The 20,062-nt window shown below is 44.8% G+C and overlaps 1 protein-coding gene across 1 annotated transcript; it reads left to right on the top strand.

The window, feature by feature from the left end:
* The first annotated feature begins 3,413 nt into the window (after positions 1-3,413).
* Positions 3,414-17,261, top strand: LOC138510883 (endonuclease domain-containing 1 protein-like). Its single transcript, XM_069626536.1, has 2 exons — positions 3,414-3,736; positions 16,455-17,261. The coding sequence occupies exons 1-2, from the start codon at positions 3,449-3,451 to the stop codon at positions 17,127-17,129; spliced, it is 963 nt and encodes a 320-aa protein (XP_069482637.1). The 5' UTR covers positions 3,414-3,448; the 3' UTR covers positions 17,130-17,261.
* The last annotated feature ends 2,801 nt before the right edge of the window (positions 17,262-20,062 follow it).

Genomic DNA, 20,062 nt, shown 5'->3' with positions numbered 1-20,062 from the left:
TGGCATTGGCAACACAGTGGCATGGCCCCTATAGGCTGGCAGAGGAACACAAAGGCATTGGCAACACAGTGGCAGGGCCCCTATAGGCTGGCAGAGGAACACAATGGCAATGGCAACACAGTGGCAGGGCCTCTAAAGGCTGACAGAGGAACACAATGGCAATGGCAACACAGTGGCAGGGCGCCTATAGGCTGGCAGAGGAACACAATGGCAATGGCAACACAGTGGCAGGGCCCCTATAGGCTGGCAGAGGAACACAATGGCATTGGCAACACAGTGGCAGGGCCCCTATAGCCTGGCAGAGGAGCACAGTTAGTGTGAGTGGGGGCAGGCGTTAAGGCAGCGAGAGTTGCACAAAAATAAGTCAGGGGGACAAATTGGACTTACGAACTAGTGTACAGTAGTTGATTTGGGCAGTGTTTCCGGCCAACGGCCCATACAGCAACGGACAGGCACAGACAGGCCCTTGGTCGAGCCCTTCAGCGCAGGACTTCCGCCTGGCGGTGAAGGTGGGGGCAGGAAATGGATGCGCACATCCAATCAGGACTAGGCAAAGGCCCAGGCCTCTCGGGTGCTGCAGAGTGCGAAAACAATGGCGGCCATTACCGCGTTGCCGTGAATGGCCGAGATGAATCCTGATGTCGTCTGGGGTCACAGAGGCATCCGTGAAGGTCGGGTCATTTGGAAAGCTACTGCATCGTCGTAGCTATTACACATAAGATGCAGCGAATGAAATTAGGCCATGCAAGTTGGGGGGAGCTGTGGGCGCCGTAACTCACCCACGATAGCAGGGTAATTCTGCTGGCAAGGCTCTGATCAGCAGGAGTGGGAGAGGGCGCTCCAGCCCGCTCCTCTCAGGCAGCGCGGCGACGGTGATGTGAAGGAGGGCACAGACAGGCCCTTGGTCGAGCCCTTCGGCGCAGGACTTCCGCCCAGAGGGAAGGTGGGGGCGGGAAGCTGGGGGCAATAATAAACTGGTCAACATCCTTAAGTGCTTTATAGAGCAATGTAGATCTCAAGTGGCTTTTAATATCCTTATAATGTAATCGAGGGGCATACATTGTTGAATATAATACTAGAATTAAAAAGAAAAAGGCATATTTTGATGAATTCCAACACACTGCTTCTAATCTATGACGAATTAAATTAAATACTGTGGTGAATCGCGGTGCCACGATCCCCACAAGAGACTTACCCAGGACTGCCTTACGGTCGTAGCAGCTCTGCCCACTGGGGCATAACGAAAGCAGCAGTGGCGCAGATCATGACTCATGGAGGAACAAAGGGGTATCCACTCCTCAGCATGCCTATGCTGCAACACCAGGAGCAGAGGTGGCAGCATGCTCTGCTCCGAGAGATGGAAGTGGATGACGACAGAAAGAAACTGCAGGACCTCAGAGGAAAGGCCCGAGCCTTTTCCTTATACAGTGCCAGGACAAGTCCCGAATGTTTGGAACACTATAGAGCCTACGAGAGGACCCGGTTTCAAATCCCAAAGAGGAACCTGGGGAAATGTAAAGGGTACTTAAATTAATAAAAGAAAAACCACAGTCCCAAGGACTAGACAAATAATGTTTAAAAGCAGCCCAGGATAAAACAAGGATAAACAAAATCAAATAAAGAAAGCAAAACTACAATTGAACTAATAGAAGTTCAGCTGGCCCATGGAAAGAGAGCCTAACCCTGGAGGACCGGACTGGAAACACCCAGCCAGCTAATCCTGTAAACAGGGCTTTTGTCCAATCAGCAGCCAACAGATCCAGCTGATCCCTCGCCTAAGAGGCCCTGCACATGGAAGGCAACTACAGGCCCCAGTTTGAGTTTTCTTATAAAGCCCATGTTGGTTGTATACTTGAGGAGACGCTGCCAGAAAACTTCTTGAACTGCTGGAGTTTGAGGACTTCAAGTTAGAGATCTTAACTCATTTTCCTCATTGCACCATTTGATATGGCTATTCTGACAGCTCACTTTAGGAATTTGTGATTCAGTAAACCTTTATTTTACGTTGAGGATTAGTCGTGATTGGCGAGTTTACTTAAGAGTTTTTAGTACTTTGGGTACATGCTTAGTTCATAGGTAAAGTGCATCCTAAATTCGCGTTATGGACTTTTAAGTCATTTATGTTTGAACACTTTGTTTTATTCTTTAAACCCTGTTTTGGTTACACATACTAATTCAAGTATTTTCTTTAAAAAGACCCAAAGTCTAAAACCCTTCTATTCACCATGACGTCACAATACATACCCAATTCTCTTTTCTTACCATCTGCATTATTTAAATAAATAGTGAGCCAAAAGGCCCTTTTCCTGTCCTTGCTAGTAGACAAAATCAACCTTGAAAATCTAGCACAGAATGAAATGTCAAAGGACAAATGTATATGCATTTTTATTTTAAAAAAACATTTGAAAAAGTAAACACTGTGGACAGTCCACATTTCCTTTGTATCAGGTTCACCAGCTGGCAATCTCACAAGTAATCACTACACACTTTTGAAACCCGTCACAATGGGAATTTCCTTTGGTGGCACTGGGACCCAGAAGAAAGTGCAAAAAGGAAGCGTCAGTACTGAGCAAGCACAGGGAAGACTCCAGTGATGATCAGTAACTCATGGAAGGCCATATTCTCATCAGGTTTGAAAGATGTGAAGTTTCAGCTTTCACGTAGCACCTGCTGTCAGAGCAGAAGCCATCCAGGCTACTCAGAACTTAAGTATAGCCCACCATTTTCAGCAGTCTTAGACCTCTATACAACCTCACGACTGGTTCGGCCTTATCCCCCTTCCGCAGTTACTCCCACTCCCCCATCTAACGGAAAAAGCAAAACAAGCCTATCCTCCACCGCCCTCCTAGGTAGAAATCACTCCATTTGCTCTCTAGACACTTTGAACAGGACCCAATGGCCATAATTGCCATTGTGGTGGGATGTAATGGATGGGGATTAGCAGGTTACTTTGATAATGTTCCATGCATCACTCAGCCCGTTACTTCGGGCTGGTGGTTCGTTACCGGCTGGCTGTCATGTCACTGAAGTAATCATTGCCAAAACAATCAATGTCTTGCTCATGATTGTATTATTCGAAAAGACAAGCTTCCTACAGTCTTCTATGCATGCCAACATTGACTTTGCACTATAATTGTATAGATGTATACAGTTGAAAATGAAGATGGTTGTCATGCAATTCTCTAATCTATGAAGAAAATGTCCTCCTCCATTGTGACCTGGTGATTGTCTGTTATCTATTTCTAGTAATATCGTGACACCTATCAAGAATGTATGGCTGCATGGCCAGCTCCCTCTCAGCTCTCCATAACTCCTCACCTATGACTGTAATTTATGGACTGAATAATCACAGCATTCTGTGCAAGTTTTCGGAAATGTACCACCTGTCATATTTTCTCTTTTCCTTTAGTGGCAAGAACCGGATCCTCGTGGTCCCATTTCACCAATCATGCTGCTGTCTCCATGGTTCCTGGTGACGTTGGGTTGCTTCACTCCTGGGCATGCTGAAGTATTCCTTGATACCTTCACAAACACTGGTTGTGCCAAGTTTTTCTTCAAGGGAACCGAGCCCAGCAGCGGTCTGGTACCCAAGAGTGCAGCATGGATTTGCCAGCGGTATGGAAATCAGTATCACTTTGCTACTTTGTATGACAGGAAGAACCGAATTCCAGTCTACTCTGCGTACATCTACCAACCTGGGCCTGGCAGCAGAGCCGACTGGTTGATAGAGCCACAGGTAAGGCCTGTTCTTTCACACTTGGTAGGGCTGTGCCAGAATGAGCAGTGTTTGTCTAGCAGATTATTGGGCAGAGGGCTGTTATGAGGGAGGAGGTAGCATTTGTGAGGAAATGGTGCCTCCTTAGGTTTGAGGACCTTTGTTGATCCACCTTCTGGGCAGGTAGCCCCAGAGGAGATGGGGCAACGTTTGGCAACAGCAGGTAATCCCATGGTGATCGCTTCAAGAGTTCAGTGCTGAGATAATTAGTTTCATCGTGAGTCATTGGTGGATGGGAAGCCCCAGACTGGAAGGTCTTGGGTCTGGGTGGGCATAATTTATTTATTTATTCATATTGATAAAGCGCACAACAGCCCGTGGGCATCGTGGCACTGTTAAAGTGGTGAACAAGCTTGCTGGTTTCATTGGAGAGGAGGATGGTTACATTGAAATTGTAAATTTATAGAGCAGATTGTAGAGACACATTGATAGAGATAAGGAACAACTTCAGGAATGAGGTGAAGTGGAAGGGTGTATGTGGAAGAGGGGGTTAGGTAAATAAGATAGTTTTAAGTGATTTGCGAAAGGCAAGCAGGGATGGTTCTGCTTTGAGTGTGTTGGGAAGGGCGTTCCAGAGCTTGGGTGCAATGTCAGGGAAGCCAATGTCACCGGATTTGGCTCTTCTGATGGTGGGTATGCAGAGTTGGTTCGTGTGATGGCTCCTTTTGGGGCGGTCTGAGGAGCTCTTGACTATGGTTTCGGATAAGTAAGTAGGTGCAGTGAGGTTAATGCATTTATAAGTAATAGTGAGGATTTTGAATTTGATTCTTTCCCTAACTGGGAGCCAGTGTGCATTTCGTCTTGCTTGGGATACATGGGCGTATTTAGGAATGTGCAGGGTGGCCCAGATTGCATTATTTTGTACTATTTGGAGTTTGCATAGGTTTTTGGTTGAGGTGCATGCTAAGAGGGCGTTAAAGTAATCTAGCCTCGCTCCTATGGTGGCCCTAGCAATGGAGAGGCTGTTTTGGGAAGTTAGGAATGGTTTTATGGCATAGATGAGTTTAGTGGTGAGCGCGGAAGCGGAGGAGATGCTGCTGACTTGTTTCATCATTGAGAGTGTGGAGTCTAAATAGACTCCTAGAGTCTTTACAGATGCGGAAACTGGTATGTTAGTGTTGTCAATGTGGAAGTGGGAGTATTCAGGGCCGAGTTTTGCTAGAATTTCCTTGGGGGCTAGGATGATGATCTCGGTTTTTTCACCGTTTAGGCAGAGGCCATTGGTGGCCATCCATGCTTGAATGGTAGCATATATTTGGAGGAGGGCTTCTGTGTCTTGGGAGTAGTCCCCGGTGAGGGGGAGGAGGACTTGGGTGTCGTCTGCATAGTTGGTGTATGCTATGCCGAGTGTATCCAACAAGTCAAAGAGCGGTTTGGTAAACAGATTATAAAGGGTGGGTGCAGTGCAGGATCCCTGAGGGACTCCGCAGTTGATGGTCTCAGGGGCAGCGTTGGCCAGATCAGAGTACACTTTCATGGCCCTTCCTTTTAGGAAGGAAGTAATCCAGGTGGTGGCCTTCTGCGAAAAGTGTGCTGCGTTAGAAAGGTGGGAGGTGAGGATGTTGTGGTCAACCAGATCAAACGCGACGGAGAGATCGAGGAGGAGCAGTAGTGCGGGTTTGTCATTGTCCATTATTTTGGTGATTTTGTTCTTTAAGTCTAGAAGGGCGGTTTCTGTGCCATCAGCCTTGCGGAAGCCTGATTGTCTTCTGCCAAGGATGGCGTTGGTTTCCAGAAATTGTTGGATCTGATTATGGGCCGCTTTGTCTAAGATTTTGAGGAGGAAGGGGACAGTAGTGATAGGGTGGTAATTATTGGGTGATGAGGGGTCAAGGGAGGGCTTTTTTAGTAGTGGACGAACCCAGGCCTCTTTTAGGCTTTGTGGTATGATGCCTGTTGAGAATGAGGAGTTAATGAATGCAGTAATGATAGTAACCAGTGAGTCTGCGCATTCTTTGATGATGTAAGGACGGCAAATGTCCCCCTTTGCATGTGGAGGGTTTGACTGAGCAGGTCGGTGACTTCCATCTCTGTGACGTCTCTAAAAATGAAGAGGGGTGTTTGAAGGTGAGGATTGTGCGGGAGAGGCGTGGGGGCGGTGTCTTTATTGGTGAGGGCCTTGCGCTGAGATGCTATTTTGTCTTGGAGTGTTTTAACTTTGGTGAGGAGGGCAGTCTGAATGCTGGAGCGCCAGGCTTCGGCCTTAACGATTTCATCTGGGCTGGAAATAGGTGAGCTCTTTGAAGATGGAGAATATTTCTCTGGATTTCGAGGTGGCGTTAGAGATTCTTTGATTATAAGATTCTGATTTGGCTTTAAAGATGGCATTTTTATTGGTGGAAGAGATCTCTTTGAATTCGCTGAGGGAGGATTGGTTGGGCGCAGATGGCCACTTGGTGAGGGCTTTACGTTTCTTAGTATGGAGGGCCAATAGTTCTTCTGAGAACCAAGAGTTGGAGTGCATAGATTTCTTTTCTTTTTTTTCTTCTAGGGGTGCAATGGCTTCAATGGCTTGGGTGAGGACATGGGCATAGGTGTTGGCAAGAGAGGTAGTGTCATTGCTGAATGGAGGTTTAAGTTCGGGGATATTGAGAAAAGGGGCAAGGTTGGTTTTGGTGAGTTTTTTTGAACTTCTAACTTTAGCTGGTGGGGCATGAGTGAGGGTCTTGTGGGTGGCAGAGTTGGGAATAGAGAATTGTATATAGTGGTGATCGGTCCAAGGGAGGGCTAAGATGTCGGTGACGGAATATGAGCAATTACGGTCAGCGATCCAATCGATGGTTGTGCCTTTGCAGTGCATGGGGGCTGAGATTTTATGTTCGAACCCTAGGTGGGTGAGTTCTTTGGCCAGGGATGCGGCTGCTTTATCCTTAGGGTCAAGTAGACCTAAGTTAAGGTCGCTGAGTAAGATGGATTTAGTTGAGCTCTTGAGGTTGTTGCCTATGATTTGCAGGAGTTGCTTTTGGTAGTCGGGGTGAGAACCTGGTGGCTTGTAAGTGATTATGAGGTTTATGGTACAATTGGGAGAGAGTGCAAGTTTGGCTGTGAGGATGTCAGCATTGTTTTCCCATTGATGGTTGCCAGTTGTAATGGAGAGGGTGTTTTTGTGGATAATGGCCACGCCTCCGCCTTTAGTGGTTTTGCGGTCCTGCCTCAGGATGTTGTATCCTGGGGAGAGAGCGAGGGAGATGGCGGGGCTGGAGGCTTCATGGAGCCAGGTTTTGGTTATGGCTAGTAAGTCCAATTTGTTGGAGGTGATAAGGTCATTGATTTCAATGGCATGTGCAGGGATGGAACGGGCGTTGATGAGAGCGCATTTGAGGTCATAGTGAGCGGGTGTCAGCGGAAGTTGTTTGTGTGTGCTGGAGGTGGTGGTGCAGGGGGTATTGAGAGTGTGTGGAGGTGAACGGTATGGGTTAGGAGTGGAATGTTGGAGGGAAGTGTGTGTGAGCTGTTGAGAGCGGTGTGTGATAGTGCATGGTGTGGGTGTGCGAGAGCTAAGTATTTTGTTCCTGAAGTGTGTGGTAGGTGGGGAGCTGTGGTGTGTGAGTTGTAGAGAGTAGTGTGTGTAGGTGGGGAGCTGTGGTGGGTGCTGTGAGGCCTGGTGCGAGTTCTGAGGTGCCAGAGCCTATGTTGGAGGTGTGCTTGTCCAGTCAGTTTGGTATTTTGGAAATAGCTGTTGGATTGGAGTGTAGTGAGATGGGGGTCAGGTGGCGGGGAGTGGTCAGTAGGTGAGGGGGGCATACTGCTGGTAGCCCAGAGGGTGAGTGTGATGATAAAGAGGGAGGAGCAGGTGAGGTTGGGTGGGGTGCACTGGTGAGGTGGTGCTGTGGTGTGGGTTCTACTGAAATACATTAGTGCAAAAAACAATACAATACAGTATAGTGTTTAAGGCAAGTAGTCTAGCTAGACATATCAAATAACATTGCAGTTAAATGGCTAGTGCTAGAGGGTTCAGATATTGTTAGCAATGGGATCAAAGTGTTAAGGGTCAGATGTAGAATCCAGAATGCTTAGCGCTAATAACGGAGAGGCTAAATAGGTTGGCAGGGCTAGTTGTATAGTAAACAAGCAATGTGTGTACAAGGGTCTGTTACCAGTGCATAGTACTGGTAGATGCATAAACATTAGGCATATAGCATTAATACAGTGCGCAAGTTATAAACGTGTGCTCTTTTGCAAGTTATTGGGCACAGATAGGGCACTAACAAGGTGTGCGGGCAGGTAGAAAGAAAGTGAGTCTCAATGGCGTGGAGGTGACTTCGCCATACGTCTTCTAGTGTGCTAATACACGTGACAGTTAGTGGTAGTGTTTCTTAAGAGCTTCTTGGATGGGATGGCAGTCAGTCTCAATGGCGTAGAAGTGACATTGCCGTACGTCTCAATGGCGCGGAGTCTCAATGGCGTGGAGGTGACCTCGATGAACGTCTTCTAGTATGCTAATACATGTGACAGTTAGTGGTAGTGTTTCATAAGAGCTTCTTGGAGGGGATGGCAGTCAGTTGGTATACTCACCTCAGTTATTCTGAGTGCGGCTGGTGGTGTAGACAGCATGCAGGCGCCTAGCGACAGTAGCGCTGTTGGCTGGCTGAATAGCCTGCCGGCTATTGGAGGAATGCACTAGGCAAACGATGTAGCCAATCTGGGCTGCTGGAGGACGGGCACACGGCACAGACTGGGTCAGGCGAGGGGTGAGCCAAGGACGTCATTTCACCAAAATGCCAGGGGTAGCAGAAGTAACATCACATGACCCTTGACCCGGATGACATCACAGGAAGTGATGTCATTTGACCCCACCCCAAAGTGATATCGCGGGAAGCGATGGAACACGACCTTTCACCCGTTCACAAAACAGGAAGTGGCATCACATAGGATTGTACACTACCAAAAATATGGTTACGCTATCACTATAATGTGATATACATTTCATACCTGAATGGATCGCCATATGTATAGTTATGATCAGTGTGTATAGGCCCATATTACCAAATTACTGTGATTGCAAGCAGACGCCCATGACCAAATGATAATGATGTGTTGAAATATACACCCAATATCACCCAACCTGTGTTGGTACCCATTAATCGACCTCAGATGGTGAAAGGCTGAGTTGAGGCGTTTGAGAACAGACTAAATCAGTGACTCACCCCCTGAAGTGTGCCTGAAATAAACCTTTAATGAGTCTAGCAATTATTGCATAGAATTGCAGAATGACACCTTTTTTGGCATTCCTATTCTTTCTTATTGAAGTTCAGTGCTGAAAGTGTTAGACTTGTGGCCCTCATGTTCTTATTTTTCTTCTTTTATTAAGGGGCCTGAACAAGAAAGCTAGCCACTCCAGAAATAAAGAGCCACATGGTGCTGGCCACATCCCAGGAGCTTGCATTGCAACAAAAAAAAATAAGTTTTTATTTTTTTATTTTTTTTAGAGGTCGCAAGGGAGACTACAGAGGTTGCAAGGCAGACCTCAGAGGTCGCACGTGCGACCTCTGGCGACCCCCAAATGACGTCCCTGGGGTGAGCTCAGGGCAGCAGCCATTTTAGGACAGGTTACCTCGTGGGATTAACACTGATTTAGAGTAGGGAAATGCTGCAAAGTACGCAATCTCATGCGTGATGGTGCCTAGTGATATACAGTTGGTACATGGATGCAGGACCACAGCAAATGCAGCGCGGCTCACGCAAGGATGAGGTGAGTGTGCTGGTCCTGCTCCGCACCGAGGCTTGCTTGAATGGGCACCGCAGCCGGCGAAGGGTGGACCGGGGGTCAGCTCCAGATAACGCTGCGAATGGTGCGTGTCCTGCTGTGCCGGTTCGGAGATATGTCTTCAGCGATTGGGGTGATGGAGGCGATTATGTAGCACCTCTATAAAGGGCGTCCGGGGGCTATCTTGATGGGATTTTATGGAAGGCAGTGGATGCACAGATCATTCCACGCTGTCTTGTCCATGGAATAAAAGAGTAGGTATGTCTGAACCTTGTTTTTTTTCTTAACGGCAGTAAGGTGACATGCTAACATTTCCTGGTAGGGGTTGATGCCACCAAAGTTTTGCTGTTAAGTAAGGTAAGCTCTCTCTCTGCAATAAAAATGTCAGGAAGAACTATGATTTAGCTAAAGGCCTGCTTTACACAGTACAATTTTGAGCAACATTCATTTCGACTGTAGCCCAGTGCTAGTTCACCTTTGGACACTGGATTACACAACAGGCCATTATCTTTAAGTGTGTAGAGGCTGGGTGTATATCTGTAGCTGTGTAGGTGGGTTGTTATCATATAGGCTGTAGGATATCCTTTCGTACAGTTAATAAGCCGTACCACTATGGTAGCATGTTGGCTTGGGAGTAGCTGTCTGTGAGGTTGGAGAGTACAAAGTGTACCTAGTTCCATTCTGTCACTCTCAACTGAGCAGAATATGAAGTAGTGCAGGATTTCGTTTTCCTCACTAGTTATAATATTTGTTTCTCAAGCTTGGGTTCAAAATCTGCCTGTGTGCAGAACAGATACCGGTAGAACATCCCAAAGTGAACAGAATCATTTTCTTATAAGCCATTACCTGCAGATGAAGTTTTCTAATTCTTTGTAAGAGATGATTGGGCCTACACTTGAATTAATCAGTGACTGTTATACTTGGTCATTTGGTTCATTTATTTTGTGATTGCTCCTTATCAAGATGCAAAGAATGTCCCAGTTCAGCCATGAAGGGCGTATTCGGAAATCAGAGGGAAATACCTTTATAAAGATGTGAGATGGCCCTGATCTGAATTGTAGACTGTTTACCTAATGAGCATTAAATATAATGTATGTGCCATGAAATGTATAATATTAAAAACTGTGGTGTGCACCTCCTTAATTCCACAGACATCATCCACAGCATGCACAGTGAATTATGGAAGTTTAAATATATTTGATTGATAATATGTGATATACTCCCTCATTAACGTCATTAAGCTGGAATCAAAACTCTGACAGTTATATTATGTGCGATTTGCATAGTGCATAGTGCACCGCTACCATTTACACAACCTAGTACTGCTGATGTAAGAGTTTCCCCGATTTAATACCATTGAAGAAGCAGAAAAGATAAAAGGGGATCACTCTGTGGCAGGACCAAAAGCACCTTAATAATGATGTCATGAACATTTACTGACAATTTTTCCTTTGGGACCAATTCAGTGTGGTTCTGACCACCATCAATTTTGTTGAGCGACTGAGCCATGTTTCTGTCAATGTGGATCCAGAGACCGAAGGCTGACTAGCCCACCTGCGTCCAAACCGTGATTGAAAGAGAAGAAGGAGACTTAGACAACAGGGAGCCCAGAGAGGAGTTGTAGAGTGCAAGCCTGAATTTCCAAGGGCAACCCCACCTGGAATTCATGGTTATCATTTCCTTAGGTATCCTTAGGTCTCCGTGCAAGCCTCCCCACGAGTGGGCGAGGTATCTCAGAGTTGACCTCCCAGGCTAAAGACTTGGCAGCTAGGAAGAGGAAATATTCCATACCGCTTTCTGCACAGTCCCGAGAGACGGAACCCAATGGCACGGCTGGACACAGGCGAAGGCCTCTGGAGAACTGCATGCTAGGAAATATTTCCAGATCCCCTGTGGGCCAGTCTGCCAAAAGAAGTATAGAGAGATTGGTGTGAAGACTCTGTATGAGAGAAGTATTTTTGGGGTGAAATTAGTAAGAGTGAAGGGTGTTTGGAAATTAGAAGAATTACAAACCGGTGGAATGCCTTTTCTACATCAATTATAACTGGGGCGAGGCAGTCTCATGTTAGGCAGCAGAACATGTGGCTTACATTTCCTCCGCATATTGGCCTCTTTGGCAAACCTGATTAGTGGGGAATCTCAAATAATATTGAAGGCTAGTCTGCCCCACCATAAAATGTGGGAGAGCAGGCGGAGAGTGATAGAGAGCACTTCATCTGCTGGTATAAGATGGGGTTGAAAAAAGAAACACTGAAAAAGCTATAGAGCCATGCATCCTGTAGCGTAGTGGGATGGAATTGGGGTAAGAGGATGTGGATTGGGATTTGATGGAATTGCAAAACTGCCGAATAGGCAAGTGCCTTCTTATGCTCGTGGTGGTGTATGGGTGAAGGAGATACTACTTGGAGGCCACTCAATTCGCATGTACCTTCGACTTGTGTCCTGCATGAGAGGACAGAAGCCATTTATGCATTTGGATGTGAGCTGGAAGGAAGGTTCTGAATTCACTTTCCCCATAAGCTTCCTTGCAACTCGCAGTATTTCAATGTGTGGTTGATTTTCAATGAAATTGCAGTATCGATTTTCTTTATTTCAACCTACCACTTTGCATTTGTGAACTCTGCTACTATGAGTAGCACCGGGTTTGCATATGCAATATCCTTCCTCACATGTGGTGCCTGCTTTTTTGTTCATTAGTTTTTTCTGGATTGTTTTCATGAAAATAGTTTGAGATATTGATTAAAATAAAGAGAAAGACACCTTTTTCACTTTCTCCTTGAGTCTCACCACCTCAAGAGCCCTGGTTCTCTCTAGGCTGGATAATTGCAACCACCTATTTCTCAACCTTCTACTTCTACTTTCCATCCTCTACAGCTCACCCAGAACAGAATCGCAAGCCCAGGATCCGCATATCTCCAGTGCTGAAATCCTTCCACTGATTCCCTGTGGCTGCACAGATCAATTTGAAGACCCTCTGCATAATTCACAAGACGGGGCCCACACAAACTTCAATGCTCTCTTCCTAAATACTCTCATCTAGAGTCCTCTGCTCGTCCTCCCCGTGAGCCACTTTCACAAACACAGATTTGGGGGTAGATCTTTATCCTCTGCAGGTGCCTCCCTCTGGAACAGCCTCCCTGCCTCTCTCCGTCATGAGTCATAGCACTTTAAGTTCCGGACACTCCTCAAGAGCTTGCTCTTCTCCTCGTCCTTCTCTCACCCTCTACCCTGCTAACCTGTGTTCTTTTTCTCCACCCTCCTTCCTCCTTCGTAACTCTGCTCAGTTTTTGTGACTGGTTGCCTGGTTCACCTCCAGAGCTGAACAGGTCCGAGGACTCCCCGTCAATCTTTGAACTTGCCTCAGGGCCACTGCACTATGTTCAGCATTACTGCACTTTCAGCTTACGCTCCATGAGCGAGGCAACCTCTCTGCACTCAACCCAGGGCCCTGTTGGACTGGACGTGTTTGTTCCCCCACCCCCTCTTCCTTGCACCTCCACCTGTATGCATGCATTACCTAAATGTACTAGGACTACTAAGTTCGTCTGTCCTGTTCGTCTGTCCTGTCCCCCTCACCCCACCTTTTTCTGTTCCCCCCTCCCTAGCTGGGTCGAAACTGTAAGACTTCATGCACTTGCACTAGGAGAAATACCGTCAGGCCTAGTATGCTAGTTTTCCGTTTAGATCATTCGGAAACTTCAAGGCCTAATAATGATTACTCTATTCCCTTGTTCCCTTCCCGACTTGAAGTGCTTTGAAGCACCCACCTGTGTATAAGCTCTGTATAAATAAACAATTACAATTACATGAATCATGGGAACACATATTTAAAATAGCGCTTCCATTTTTCTTTTTGAAATGTCTTTTTCAAGTTTAGTACATGGTTTTTTAAATACAACAACCATTCTGCTTCATATTCTTTGACAGAATTAGACTATTTTGTGTACACCACTAAGTAAAAGGAGATGGAGACACAAGCATCCTTTTTAAAATGTCTGCTAAAACATAGTAAATATCACAGGCATTTTTGACCCAGTCCCTAAATATCAGAAAGTGGCCACTGGCCATTGATGGATTGACAACTTGACAGTATGCATTTACAATTAGCTTGCAATGGCGGCACCGCCACACTTAGAGCACCATATCTAGATCAGTCAATAGTTAGTTGCATGGATCAGTGTAGGAACTGCACGTGTAAATACACATATTAAGGGCTGGATTGCCATGTCATAGCCCCTCTATGACACCCCCCCCCTTTTAAATACCCACTTTTGTAGCATATGTAGTAGGGCAGAAGCACACACATGTACTCAGCATGTACATTCTAATGTGAATTGTGTGTAACTCGCTTAGTGACTCGGGTCTAACCTACACATGTGAACGTTGTGTCTTTTATTGTGTGATATTCAAGCTTACGGTTGGAAGAGAATGAGTGAATGGGTTCCATCATTTACAGTTCATGAAACCCTTTCACTTCAACAACCACATTACATGTAGACAAAACACCCCGTTATATATTGTAATCAGTATAATCTTCAACTTCATAGCTTTGCATCCCAAGCCAAAGACCTTCATCAACTTGGAGAAATAAATTGTAATCGCTCTTCTAACACATATGATACAGAGCGATTGCTACTGCTGCAACACGGGTGCTATACATGATGTAATTGGTTTATAGCGATTCCATCGAAAAAAAAGCAACGACACACCAAAGCATCTAATAAAAAGCATTGAATGCCAAAGCATGGACATGCTATCTTTTACATGTAAAAGTGCTTTTCCATCTAAACCAGTCCATCGAAAATATAAATGGACTGGTTTCAATGGAAATGCACTTTTACATGTAAAAGATAGCCTGTCGATGCTTTAAAACGTTACATGGAGCTGTCCAGTGCTCATATTTTGTGGATTTATTTTGTATATTGGGGTAGTTCCCCCCACAGCAATCCCCCAACCCCCACACCCACCCCCCAACACTAATCCTAACGTAAACCCTAATCTAACCCTAGCCTCAACCCTAACCCTAATGTAACCCTTAATCTAACCCTAGCCCCAACCCTAACCCTATCCCTAGCACCAACCGTAACGCTAGCCACAACCCTAACCCTATAGAAACCCTCAAGCTAACCCTAGCCCCAACCCTAACCCTAGCCCCAATCCTAACCCTAATGTAACCGTTAATCTAACCCTAGCCCCAACCCTAATGTAATCCTTAATCTAACCCAAACCCTAACCTTATCCCTAGCCCCAACCCTAACGATAGCCACAACCCTAACCCTATAGTAACCCTTAATCTAACCCTAGTCCCAACCCTAACCCTAGCCCCAACCCTAATGTAACCCTTAATCTAACCCTAGACCCAACCCTAACCCCCAAACCTAACCCTAATGTAACCCTTAATCTAACCTTAGCCCCAACCCTAACCCTAATGTGCCCCTTAATCTAACCCTAGGCCCAACCCTAACCCTAGCCCTAACACTAATGTAACCCTTAATCTAATCCTAGCCCCAACCCTAACCCTAATGTAACCCTTAATCTAACCCAGCCCCAACCCTCACCCAAATGTAACCCTTAACATAACCCTAGCCCCAACCCTAACCCTAATGTAACCCTTAATCTAACCCTTAACCTAACCCTAGCCCCAACCCTAACCCTAATGTAACCCTTAATCTAACCCTAGCCCTAACCGTAGCCCCAACCCTAACCCTAATGTAACCCTTAATCTAAACCTAGCCCCAACCCTAACCCTAATGTAACCCTTAATCTAATCCTAGCCGCAACTCTAACCCCCAACCCTAGCCCCAACCCTAACCCCCAACCCTAACTCTAATGAAACCCTTAAACTAACCAATCCTAGCCCCAACCCTAACCTCATCCCCTAACCCTAACATAACCCTTAATCTAACCCTAGCCCCAACCCTAACCCACAATGTAAACCTTAATCTAACCCTAGCCCCAACCCTAGCCCACAATGTAACCCTTAATCTAACCCCAAACCTATCCCTAGCCTCAACTTTAGCCCCAACACTAACCCTAATGTGACCCTTAATCTAACCCCAACCCTAGCCCCATCCCTAACCCTAATATAACCCTTGATCTAACCCTAGCCACAACCCTAGCCACAACCCTAACCCTAATGTAACCATTAATCTAACCCTATCCCAAACCCTTACCCTAATGTAACCCTTAATATAACCCTAGCTCCAACCCTAACCCTAATGTAACCCTTAATCTAACCCTAGCCCCAACCCTACCCATAACCCTAGCCACAAACCAAATCCCAATGTAACCCTTAATCTAACCCTAGCCCCAAATCTAGCCCAAACCCTAACCTGATGTAACCCTTAATCTAGCCCTAGCTCCAACCCTAACCCTAATGTAACCCTTAATCTAACCCTAGCCCCAACCCTAACCCCCAACCCTAGCCCCAACCCAGCCCCCAACCATAACTCTAATGTAACCCTTAATCTAATCAACCCTAGCCCTAATCCTAATCTAACCCCTGATCTAACCCTAGCCCCAACCCTAACCCCACTAATTTCGATGGATCGATTCAATTATATACAACGAAATGGCTATTCAATGTAATGGAATTTCGTTGCATATAATTTGATGGTTTGGTATTAGATGCTTTGGTGTTCAATGGATTGACGAGATACCGTAATTTTCTATCACAGGTATTTCAAGACGAAGCAACAAGTCTCTGTTTACAATGTTTCTTTAAGGAAGATCTTGCAAATTGTCATGCCAAAAAAGTTTTAAAATGTAAGCTATTAAGTAGAACATCTAAACCCGCCTCAGCTAAAGTCAAATATGATTCGGACAAGATAACAATTTTGTAAATGCAGCACTCTCCTTTATCTTTGTGGTTAAACGTCCCTGACCAGCATTTATAATATCTAATATGTCCAGTCCTCTTAAAGCCCCATTTGCAGCCCTGCTAACAATTTTCATCCATTTTATATTTTGCAGCTTGTGGATATATCCTACAACAAGAGCATGGACATTGAATTTTCAACTAAGATTGACAGAAATAAGCTTGAAGAAAGCCAGGCTGTTTCCAGTGACTACAAACAAAGTTCTCAAACATATGACAGAGGTCACCTGAATCCAAGCCTTCATCACAGCATCCAGAATAGCAAAACAGCTACCTTCACCTTAACCAATATAGTGCCTCAACACAACAAGCTTAACCAGGGCTCATGGAATCTGTATGAAGATAAGATGATGAAAAATAAGACAGCAGGCTGTGATCAGACCTTCGTCCTGGTGGGGGCTGTTTCAGGGGGCCAATTTATATCTAATGGCCGCGTTAATGTTCCCAGCCATATCTGGACTGCTGCTTGTTGCCTTCAGAGTGGTGGGCTGAAGGCCTGGGCTGCCATTGCTGAGAACAGTGAGAAAAATGAAGTAATGGTCACCAGCGTGGGGGAGGTAGAAGAGCAAATAAGCAAACTGATTAACAGGAATGAACAGCTCCTTCATGAAGACTGCCCCAGGCTCTCTGATTCGCCACCTTTCATCCTTAAGGAGAAAGACGGAGGCCCCAATAACAAGACACCACCCACAAGGGTTGTTATCAACTTTATTCCATTGTTTGTATCCACTGCAGTCCTCAGTCTCCAGTCTTTGGATGATACAGCATAAAGCTACTGGATAAGTGCTGAATTTGACAGAATACCTCAAATAATTTAGTGCAGCTCTCATGCACAAAACAATATGGCTACCAGATGACTACATACCATTGTAATTCAATGGTGAGTCTGAAGCTTTTGGTCCTCAATTGAGAGTTGTTGACTTGGGTCACTCATACAAATTAAATAGAGTGATTGCAAAGTAAAGTCCCAGACTAGAATACGGTGTTGCCTGTGGGTTGGACTTCTCTGGTAATCTTAGTGATCCTTGATCTAAGTGAACAGTACTCCTCTGCATTTAAAGAGACAGTATGAAAGAATTTCAGTACAGTAGAGAAACAATAACATTTTCCAAACACACGTTGTACTCTATTTTTCGAACTTTTGAAGATGAAACATAAATCAACTTTATCAATTCGATAGTCCATCATAGGAGATCTGTGCATAACCTTGAGGTCTTAATCCTGATAAGGCTAACTTCATCTATCATCCTTGTGTGCTTGGTAAAAGGAAGACCATGGATACAAACAAAGAGAACACCTTGAATTTACCCAACAAGAGGCAAATGAGTGTTTTGAATACGGTTAATCTTGTCAACAATCATGAATTCAACCATACTACAAGGTATCACCTAGTTGTAACCTGCTCACCAAGAGGCCTTTGGATTAACTAGAAGTCTTTGGCCATCAGTAGGATAAAAATGTGCGTCAAATCACAGATCGGACTTGCAGCTATATTGTGATGAGAGCATTTTTATTAGTATGAATACAAGAATGTTGAAATAGTTGTTATATTAAAAAAAAGTAAACTAATGTCCCACGAAGTCTCCCCCTTGTGGACTCCTCCTTCTTATCTGTAGCCGGGGGGTTGAAATGTTGTGCTCTCAACTGACCAAATCGTGTTTCCTCCTGTCTTTATTTTGTTATTCATGAAAAATGATACATTTATTGTATAGAAAACAATATATCATGTATTAAATGTACACATTTGTCAGAAATTACCTTTTATGCTCTAGGAGTTGTTACTAATGTGTGAAAAGATTTGTAAGGTCTTCATTTTGCCTTTATTTGTGTTTATCATATTTATTTTGTTAAAACCAATTCAAAAATATACGCAAGATTAGGGATAGTAAGTAAGCAGGAGAGCCCCTCTACTCCCAAGTTGTATTATTTGAAACTCACTGTTTCTTACCAGATAGTGGCTTTTACTTTTGGAAATTGTGAAGGTCTATTTTTGTCCCCATTTCTTTAAAGAAGTTCTTGACATTCCTAACTTTTTCTAAGATATATACGATTTCTGTTGTAGTCAGGAATTTAGTTTCACATTAGTTGGCTTTTTAGTAGGGGCAGCAAATTATTGCAGAGCACAGTGTGATATCTACGACATTCCCTGCAAATACTAGTGGGTGGCATTGGGAACCAAAATAATTAAGCTAGAGAGCCATTCATCTCCCTGCGAAAGATTTTAAGTATTGAGAGTGGTTTGTTTTCAATCAGCTTTATTGTGACACATAATAGTGCCTTTTGGTGAAAGCTTGATTATAATATCAGCCGTTTTGTAAAATATAGTGGAACCGTTTTAAAGTCTGGCACAGGGGGACTAACATTAGGTACCCTGGTAAGAAGCAGAGAAACTTGGGCCCATCAAAGACTCCCCACCGCAAGAACGGAAGACACAGGCGTGGGGCAAAGTTTACCGCCTTCTAATATCCAAAGCAGACAGGGATCACACAGGAAAACAGAAATTCTCCAGCATTCACAACGTCTGAGCATGTGTCACACAGTTTTGTACAGGTGTGATGTCACAAAATCAATTCAAACCCCGAAAACCCACGGGGTGCTAATATTGTCAGTTTGGGCTGGCTACATGTGGATAATCTATATGCTAAAGAGTTGATTGGTCAGCCATATCGGATGTCTAAATGTCGGAAGCTACACTGTTGTAGGGTTGCAGGACTACCATTGGCCCATGCAACATTTTATACTATCTCACGAAGAGAGCTCTGCATTGGCTAGAGCGGGTCCTCCCAGGTGTTGCAGTTTATTATGCGTCCACACTCAACTCAGGGAGTTCCTTTCCCCCAATCAAGGTGGCGCACAACAAAGCACTATTATTGAAATTAATTTTGGTAAGGACTCTAGCCCGTCAGACACCCAACCCCAACAAAAACCCAGTGCCACAATGGACTAGGAACCAGGCCAGTGTGTAGTAAGAATATATATTTATTAATTTATTTTAAACACATTTGACAGACTAACATCAACCATCAATGCTGTGGCAACACAAGAACAAAAATGACTTCTATAATGGCACCCACACAGAGATAATACTGAGATATGCAGTCACAATTTCCTGCAGCTATCTTTTCAAATCACGCACCAATACAGACAAATAACAATTCAAAACACACAGTGATTGCTGATTTGGTTATAATACTTTTTCTCCCAGCAACCCCCACCCTCCAAACAACAATTAGACTTGACCACTCTGAATTGAAGGCCAGTGGCAGAGAGTAGGAACACAATGGGAACATCTTTTTGGGTTCTGATAAAAATGCACTCTTTGGAAAAGGGATTCAAGGGGAAACATCACTGCATACGAGGGAAAGAAAAGCAATGGGAACATTTTTTTTGCCACTCCTAAAAAGAGCAGACAGGGCTTTGTGGTTTGGATCAGAGCACAATGGGAACAAAGAGGCAATTTAGTTTTCTTCCACTACACATGCAAAGGAAATACAAGGCTTCACACTTCTATTTTTAACTGGAAGGGATCAATGGGGAATTTCATTTTGCACTCTGCACACACACTTGGAAACAAGGTTTGGGGATTAACTCTATTGGATTTCCGGACACCCACACTTCTGTACCGAAGTCAGGGGTTTTCTTGCAAATAGTCAATCAAATCTTTCTGTCTATACTGGCTCGCAAAACACTAGGAGGAGCCTGT

This window comes from Ambystoma mexicanum, chromosome 6p, assembly GCF_040938575.1.
Source record: "Ambystoma mexicanum isolate Mex_15411 chromosome 6p, UKY_AmexF1_1, whole genome shotgun sequence".
NCBI lineage: Eukaryota > Metazoa > Chordata > Amphibia > Caudata > Ambystomatidae > Ambystoma > Ambystoma mexicanum.
The sequence above is the reverse complement of the archived record's forward strand: the minus strand, read 5'-3'. Positions and strand labels throughout refer to the sequence as shown.